Source organism: Gymnodraco acuticeps, unplaced genomic scaffold, assembly GCF_902827175.1.
Source record: "Gymnodraco acuticeps unplaced genomic scaffold, fGymAcu1.1, whole genome shotgun sequence".
NCBI classification, from domain to species: domain Eukaryota; kingdom Metazoa; phylum Chordata; class Actinopteri; order Perciformes; family Bathydraconidae; genus Gymnodraco; species Gymnodraco acuticeps.
In genome coordinates this window covers 2,849,441-2,858,648 of record NW_022990238.1, presented here as the reverse complement: position 1 = coordinate 2,858,648, position 9,208 = coordinate 2,849,441, and the positions used below count along the sequence as shown (strand labels likewise).

General features: G+C 38.7%; 2 protein-coding genes across 2 annotated transcripts; one reads left to right on the top strand and one right to left on the bottom strand.

Annotated features, from left to right (window-relative positions):
* Nucleotides 1–2,386: 2,386 nt before the first annotated feature.
* med9 (mediator complex subunit 9) lies at nucleotides 2,387–3,821 on the top strand. Its single transcript, XM_034219795.1, has 2 exons — nucleotides 2,387–2,523; nucleotides 3,297–3,821. The coding sequence occupies exons 1-2, from the start codon at nucleotides 2,444–2,446 to the stop codon at nucleotides 3,514–3,516; spliced, it is 300 nt and encodes a 99-aa protein (XP_034075686.1). The 5' UTR covers nucleotides 2,387–2,443; the 3' UTR covers nucleotides 3,517–3,821.
* Nucleotides 3,822–6,474: 2,653 nt separating this feature from the next.
* Nucleotides 6,475–7,782, bottom strand: LOC117548797 (dexamethasone-induced Ras-related protein 1-like). The gene is made up of 2 exons (XM_034220272.1): nucleotides 7,459–7,782; nucleotides 6,475–7,337 (listed from the first exon to the last, which is right to left on the bottom strand). The coding sequence occupies exons 1-2, from the start codon at nucleotides 7,727–7,729 to the stop codon at nucleotides 6,814–6,816; spliced, it is 795 nt and encodes a 264-aa protein (XP_034076163.1). The 5' UTR covers nucleotides 7,730–7,782; the 3' UTR covers nucleotides 6,475–6,813.
* Nucleotides 7,783–9,208: the final 1,426 nt, after the last annotated feature.

Below are 9,208 nucleotides of genomic sequence, written 5' to 3'. Positions count from 1 at the left end.
TATGTATTTGCTTATACAAAACATAAAAAACTCAACTGCAAAGTCAACTTGGTTGTCTATGTACAGATACGAAGCCTGACAATTCATCTTTAATTTAGGTTTCAAATATATATTTAAAAAGTAATATTGGCTAATCTGACATGTCTGTAAAAATGTGTTGAAATAAATAGTCAATTCTCTTGATTGTTCACTTGGGGGCACTGCAGGTCTTCTGATCTGTACAGTAGGTTTGTAGTTGTGTGTATATTCAAATTGGTTGGTGGTGTTAACAGGAAATACATATAAATAATGTTAATATAGACAAAACAATGATATATTTTAATTTGAATAATATATTTAAATAAACTCACTACAGATTTGAATTGTTTTTACTTTTTGTCTTGTAATTGCACTGTTGGGGAACTTGCAATCTAAGGTTTACATGCATAACATGATTACACCGTAGTTGTGTATAGGTTATGACAATAAACCTTTGAATCTTGAATTTGTATTGACTGACAAAACTGGCCAGTATGTCTTTACATTTCAATATTCTGTAATTAGCTCTCCAAACAGAAGACTTAAACATTGATGTGGTGTGGTGCGTGTGGTGCAGTGAGTTGTGTGTTGGTGTTTGGATCAGGTGTTCACAGGTTCAAACCCCACGGTGGTCACAGGTTCAAACCCCACTGCAGTCAGCATGTCGTTGTGTTCCTGGGCAAGACACTTCATCCCAAATTCCTCCTGTGGGGATTGCCTACAGACAGTATTGAATATGTAAGTCGCTTTGGATAAAAGCGTCTAACAAGTGTCATAATTGATTGATTGAATGGATAAATAACACATGTTCCTGTCTTAGACAGTTGGAGAGGTTTCAGGGACAGGCCCTCAGCATATTGGTAGATGCTCCCGGCACAGACAACAGCATGCTCACTATAATCTATTTCCGTGGTTTCACTGGGTAGTATTCAAGACATGGTGTTAAGCAAAATCATTTTCAATTACTTTTAAAGGCTACATTTATTTTTAACTGAATGAATGATTCACATACTGTTTAGCTGGGATCTTGCAGCGCAGTTTGATAAATTGCTAGACAAACCTTATTGCTGACAAAACTTGATGATGCATGAAGGTGCAGCTGGAGTATAAAGGATGATAATGTAGTGAATAATATATAAATAGGGCATAACATGAGATTGATGTAAGGACTTATTTCAGTAGACAGAGAAGGAGTTGAAGTGTCTTTTAGGTGTTATAGTTAAAACCATAAAATGAGGTCTAAATCTAATAAAAAGGTAGTGTAAAAGTAATTATTGGAGTAATTGATATGTGTGTTTAGTTTTTTTCCGGCGCTCATGAAGCCTGTTGTAAACTCAATGAATGCCACATTTACATGAAAATAGTTTAGCTGTTTTGTGATTAAAAGATCATTAAACAACCATACCAGAATCTTATGACATGGAATTTATTGTTTATCTTGTCAACAGTCATGTCATTTCTCCTGCAATGCTTAATTTATTTATTTTATCAGTAACTACACTGTTGGTTCAAAGCTTGCATGTCTCCTTTGCAGCAATAAAAACAACTATAATGCAGTTACGGTACAAAATAAGTGCACTAAAGGCCAGTAGACTATCAAGGTTCATTGGAACTGGGCCACTGCTTTCTAGGAAATCCAGATGCTGAAATAGACACTGATGGGTATGAACGTATGAACTAGTGCTTTGGTAATCATTTAGATGTGACAGAGCTAGTTCTGAGTAAAATTAAGCACAAGCAGTCATTCAATTTGTACTGAATGATTCAACTTTGTTTTGGACCCAAAGATACACAGGATATCATGACCAAATGACCCCTCATATTCATGACAAGGACACATTGTTTGTTAAATTAAATGTGGAATGATTAATGATCAGCAGCTGACTGGCTACTCTTTATATGATACTCATAAAGACAGTTGGTGAAAGTCTCTTTCCAAGAAGCTTATTTGAATCAGATGATGGGAAAACATTTCTTGCCAAGTAAAACCTTTGTTTTGGATTGGCAATCTGACTGCATGTCTTTATTTCTTCAAGACATTTAAGTATATTAGCTAAAGGAATTGAACTGAATTAGAAACGTAGTAAGAATACACATTTAAATTAGTGTCACTGTAAAAGATGATCTTTTGTATATATTGCAAAGCATTCTAATATAAGAACACAGAACATCTGAAATAAACTTCAGCCTCTTCTCATTGATTTTCTGCTTGAAATCACTTTCATGCTAAACGATTTGCTCATAAGAATACGTAGGCTAGATACTTTTTGTCAACACACTTTGAAACAGTTATTATTGTGACATTATTCTAACAGTATTGATTGTTATGAGCATGTATGTATGAAGAGCATATATATTTTGCATAACGTTACGTCATCATCCGACGCATGACGTACACAATCCGCGCCGCAGAGCAGGGAGCGTGATGGCAGCTCCTCAGCAAAGAGAAGAGAAAGAGAGCGAGGATTGCTCTTTGTTGCCTTTAGTTCATGATATTATCAAATGGTAAGGTTACTGGCAGATTCTCATGTGTTACATGTTCAACTGCCGCCCGGTGGAAACGTAATTACTTGTCGTAAAGTCGTTATGGTGGGGTTGATAAGCTTGTTGACTTGTTAGCCGAAGCTAAGTTAATTTATAGGCTGAGAAGAAAAGGTAAACGTCCAAAACAACCAGTGGTGTAAAGTAATTAAGTACATTTACTCAAGTACTGTACTTAAGTACAATTTTGAGATAGGCCTACTTGTACTTTAATTGAGTATTTCAATGTTGTGCTTCTTTGTACTTATACCCCACTACAATTCAGAGGTAAATCGTGTGCTTTTACTCCATTACATGTATTAAATACCTTTAGTTACTTAGCAGATTTTGATTAATAATGTGATATATAATCAACTCTTAAATCAGACTCAAGTTCCAACTGGTCTGTGCAGTATACAAAATCATTCAAACTAGCTGCACTTTTACCAGCTTTGATAACACATGAGTGCATTAATAATTATAATCAAAACATATCATATATATTATCATGAAATGGGCCAATCTGCATAATGAGTACTTTTTACTTTTGGTACTTTAGGTATATTTTGATGGCAATACTTTTGTACTTTAACTTGAGTAACATTTGCAATGCAGAACTGTTTCTTGTTCAGAGTATTCCTGCACTCTGGTACTTCTACCTTTACTCAAGTACAAGATCTGAGTACTTCTCCCACCTCTGAAAATAACATGTCAACATGGAAATAACATATTCCCTTTCTCCCCTCAATCTGCTTAAGCATGGACAAGGACAGCCCGGATGTTCACCAAGAACTGGCCAAGCTGAAGGTGAAGATCCAGGAGGCTCGGGATCAGATCTCCACCATGCCCGGGGTGGACAGCAGTCCTCTGGAGCAGCAGCAGCAGCTGGCCATGCTGCGGGAGCAGGTCCGCACCAAGAACCAGCTGCTGCAGAAATACAAAGGTCTGTGCATGTTTGACGTGCCAAAAGCATCCTGAAACAGAGCACTGACTGAAGGACACTCACAGACAGTCAAGGTCATTCTCACATATGGAGCAAATGTGGGATTCAAGAATACAGGATGGACGTTTAAATGAGAAAGGATTTTTTTCCTTCAGTTGCATCACTTTGAAAGATGTCTTGAACGACATACAATGTCTTCTTTTGGCTTTTGTTTGCGTTGCTAGAATGCAAACTTAGTTGTGTTGTGTTTATATTAAATGTAGTTTTACAGTTTATCATTTCCTTATGTTATTATATTGACTTTTTTTCTTTTTTTCTAATAAATTGAATTGAATAAGGAGTATTGGTCTAAAGTCTTTTAATCAGCATACTGCTTGCACATATTAATTTGAGCCTGTGGCCTTCATCATTAATTAAGTACATTATTGGCACACACTTCTATCAGTACAAAAAGCAATTATTCACTATGTGTGTTCAGTGTTTCCCACAGATCTCAAATATACTTGGGGGGGTGGTGGTAGCGGGGGGGGGTTGAGGTGATGTGCAACAACATTAACATGAACCTTTCTGTTGGTCGCTTGTTAGCAGACCCTTCACGCGATGGCAGAGCGAACAGGTACAGCCAGGGCCCATAATGATAGCCCTATAGTTTAAATCTACTACCCACACATGAACATATGCAAATGAGTTACTATTTAAAAAAATTAATGTATTTATAAATGTATTTAGGAACCTATCCATGTGATTTTTAGTGGGGGTCGACCTCAAATCCTCTAGGGGGGTCCAGGGGCATGCCCCCCCGGTAAGATTTTATTTTGGAGTTAAATGCATCAATCTGGTGCATTTTGAGGGGAAAATAAAGAGACTAGATCTATGGAAACACCTATATTAAACAGAACTGTATACATTTCAATAATCATAAAATCATGGCCATAACCAATAACATACCATTTCCAATATGAAAAAAACACTGAAAGTTGTTTATTCATTTATTTTTGGTTCATTTATAGTTGTGAGTGTGTCTGTGCTCCTAAATCAGCCTCTCCTGTCTCCCTCCTCTCCCCCTGCTCCTCTTTGAGGCAGCAGCAAAGACTAGTTTTCTCTCAACAAGTTTTAAAAGTGTATCTTACCTTTTTTCACCTAGTTAACTTTTTATTTATTTATTCATGCATATTTTACTAATCACATTACATTTCATTTAGCTGACGCTTTTATCCAAAGCGACTTATAATGACCGATTACAGGGACATTCTCCCTGGAGTAACTAAGGGAATCAGTACAAAGAAGAGGTGCAAGATTCATTTTTGGAGATTATGAATGGGACAGCAGTGTCACAGAAATGCTCAAGCGGTTGAACTGGGTGGAATTAAGTGAAAGGCGGCGATTGGCTCGTTTGGTTATCTTCTTCAAGATTGTCCATAACATCTCAGCCATTGATGCATCAATGTACCTAGAGCCAGTTAGAAGAAGTGCAACCCACAAAGCCAAATCTTTGAAGTTCGAGCAAATTTTCGCAACTAGTGACACTCTTAAATACTCCTTCTTTCCGAGAACAATCAGAGAGTGGAATTTGCTACCAGAAGAAGCTGTCATCGCAGAAACCGTGGAGTGCTTCCGGCAAATTTTAAGAGACATTTAGCGGGGATCATCCATCCCCCACTGAGCGTGATACCTCTGGGTTCTGCTCAGTATTAATCCAGATCCAGGGCTAAGTGCCTTACTCAAGGGCACACTAGTGGTGGTGTTCCTCGCGGGATTTGAACTCACAGCCTTCCGATCTTCAGCCCACCTCACTATCCATTAGACCAATCACTACCCTCTCAAATGGAAATATGTGTTTACATAAATGGTGACCACACCGTTTGAGACCCACTGAGAACTTAGACTAAGTTAACTATCTAAACACTCAGAGAGTCCTTTACCTCACCTGAGCTGAGGTTATCCCGAGCTTGAATGACACACAGAGACCAATCAAGGGCTTTGATTTATGATCTGTATGACAGTGGCCATGTTGGCAGGCCACATCATGTAGACAGCCAGTCACCCTGTGTGAGGCAGGCCACTTAACAGGCCAGAAGGAGGCGAGATCAGAGCAAGGGAGCGAGGGATCATTGTCCACAAGTTAATCGATCGCAGATGGCGTCGTGGTCACGGATGAATAAAAAAAACAAAAAAAACACCTAAATGGGTCGCGAAATATACTTGGGCGGCCGTTAATATACCTGGGCCCAAGTATAGTCTATGTGTGGGAAACCCTGGTGTTGTGTTCAGACATGAAGGGGGTTAGGCATTCTAAATCATTCAGTTTTATGCTTATCCAAAATGAATAGCTGGTGGCTCATGGCTGAAAAGTCCCAGTGAAAGTGCTCTAAACTGTTAGGTGAGTGTGTTTCTGGACCCTCAGGTCAGTATGTTACATTAATCTTGTGTATGAATGGAAAGGATGAGCTATGGGGCGACTTTAGATATATTTTTTAGGGAGTGGCTATATACAGGACCGTCCTGTACACAACGCCAAATGACTATATACAGGACCGTCCTGTACACAACCCTCTGAAATGGCTATATACAGGACGGTCCTGTATATAAGGTCTCTGAAATGGCTATATACAGGACGGTCCTGTATATAAGGTCTCTGAAATGGCTATATACAGGACGGTCCTGTATATAAGGTCTCTGAAATGGCTATATACAGGACCGTCCTGTATATAGCCATTTCAGGGCTTCTGTGCAGGACCGTCCTGTATATAGCCATTTCAGAGAGCTGTGTACAGGACGGTCCTGTATATAGCCATTTGGCATTGTGTACAGGACCGTCCTGTATATAGCCTCTGCCTATTTTTTATATATGTATCCCATACGTTTGGCACTGTGTAACTTCATTGTGCTTTGCTCGAAAGTAAAGAGAAGAGGAAGACAAACTATGAAAGTAACAAGTGATTTTATTTTCTCTTTTATCTAAAAGTTGACAGACATAATAAATACACATTTAGATTTGTTCTCAATGCAACAAAAATTCAAGTATATCCCAAGTAAAAAAAAAATGAATATAGCAAAATGTAAACGGTTTTTTTCTCAAGTGCCTTTTTGGCAAGCTAATGTGAGCAGAAGTTACAACATTTTCCTAGCATCTACTGCATCACTACATAGGGGACAGGCCTATGAGCGGAGGCACCTGCCCCGTGTGTCTCATCACAGTTTGGATCACATTGCGTCTCTCGACTCGGGCGCTGGAGTCTACAGTATTTGGGTTCATGTCATGTGACCTGTTGAACGGCTCCGCTTCAGCTCTGGAAAGTCTAATAAAGTCTTTTGCACACACAAATAAAGTGTCAGCATATGATGCAGCCTTTCTCTTTGGTCTGGCTACCTCCTATGGCTTTCTCCTTTATGTACATCAAGTCACTCTGCACGCTGGGTCTCCGCGCAAACGGCTCCACAATCCCATATGCGTTCCCATCTTTGCACTTCTTATTTCTTAGGGACTTTTTGTGAAGAACTTCGCAGAACTGCACGGAAACTTTGCAGTGGCGACCGGGGCTCATTTCGGTTGGCAGTTTGGCAATGCTAAAGAGAGTCTGAAACATTTGGTCCACGTTGGTGTTCTTCTTTGCTGAGATTTCAAAGTAAGCGCAGTGCTCGTCTCCACCGACCAGCTGCTCGATCTCCTCCTCCTGCACCTCACGGTAAAAGTCTTTGTCACACTTGTTGCCGCAGATCATCACCGGGACGTCCACGTTCTCCTTTGTTTTGTTTCGCAGGCAGGACTTGGTTTCATATATCTGTCGCTTCAGACGCTGCACCTCCTGGAAGGATTCTCTGTTGTCCAGACTGAACACCAAGATGAACACATCACCTGGAAAAACAAATAAGAAGAAATGTTCAATATACAATAATTGTATAACATTTTAATAGCAGCAAATTAACTTTGCAAACAGCAACAGGCTATTGGCTTAAAGTTTCAGAGCTCAACTCACCGGTAAGAATTGATAGCCTCCTCATTGCTGGGAAGGGATGATTTCCAGATGTGTCCAAAATGTCCAGCTGGTAAACGTCTCCCCTGATGCTGTAGAGTTTCCTATGAAAGTCCTCAATAGTTGGTGTGTACTGGTCGTCAACTCTCTCGTTCAGAAACCGAGAGATGATGGATGTCTTCCCAACTTTAGTGGAGCCCATAATCACCATCCTGTGGCAATTCTTGGCCGGGATATCGAACTCATTCTCGGAGATTGATATTTTCTTAATCATGCTTACAGCAGATGCACCCGGAGGTCGATGGTGTAGAAAGTGGTGGGTTTAAGTCCTTTCTGTGATGGGAGAGGTTCTAACCTCGCTGTGTCTCTGAAGCCTGAGGAGAGAAGGCTGGGGATTTATGGGGGAAATTGGCCGCGCCTCCTTCATGCGTCATGCGTCATGCTCCAGTTTGGGGAGATGGAACAAGACTCGATATCATAATGTTACTGTGGCAGTTTTTGTGCGTCAGCCCCCTCATTATCAGAAGAAGGTAATGATAGTTTGTTAAAACATTTAGCATTTTGTTGTTAATTATCACAAATTAGGTGCATAAGCAATGGCAATAATGTGAATTGGTATTTTTTTTTAAATGTATACTGTATTCAAACTTTTCTTTAAAGTGCATTATATTGAACCAATGCGTATGTATTCATTGGACACAGACGTATCTCACATTTACATTGTGCATGTCCCTAAACACTCTTTCTTTTTAGTGTCCCCACATAAGTACAGGAAATTAAGCAGCCTTAAAATCGCATAACTGAAAGTTCATTTATGATATTGTAGCAGCCTTACAAATGCACCTTGAGATGTTACTGTGTTTTTAAAATATGCTATTATTATTGTTATTATTATTACATTTACTCAATTGATTTGCTTCAATGAAAGGCGCGAAGCAGATAACTAAATAAAGTAATGAGGTTATACTGTTACCATTTCACTGTCACTGGGTCTTATAGTTTACAATGTGCAAGTTAATTTCATTTTCCTTGATTTCATGGTCAAACATGAAATGTTAGTCATATTTATTTTAGAATGATTGGCAATAAAATAGTATTAAAAACAGTTACAAAAATAAACCTTTAAAAAATACCATACAAACCAAATTATTTATTTAAAAAAAGAAAACTACATAAAGAACACAATCAGATCATCCTAAATGCAAGCAGCAATGTTTAAACGTCACAATGAGATGGAGGAACTACTGGATGGACTGTTGCCGGGAAGGCATCGAATCCCATTGGTATTGACTTTCTCGTAAGTGTTAATCAAAGTATCCCACCACCGGCCTTAAGATAGAGCCCGCTGTTTCTGAGTCAACTTTACTTATCTTCTCACCTGCAAATCAGTGTAGAGAGGGAACACGACTCCTAAATGGAAAGTGTGTGACTCATGTTTTACTAATGCAGCATCTGTAATATTTATTCTAAACAATTTTCTTCATTTATTATTTCTGTAACTTTTTATCATTCATCAAAACCACACAATTATTGACTATTTGGGAATAGCTATTATGATCATAAATTATGAAATATTATTCCCTGGATATTTTTCCCAATCAATGTTATCTATATTTTCTTATTTAATGGCCATTTCCACAGCAGTTGCTATTGCTATCATCAAGATTAGCTGAGTTTCCAATCTTGCAGTATCACTGGATTATGTAAAAGCAAGCAGCACAGTTTAGAAGGTTTCCATTTGAATAATTAATTA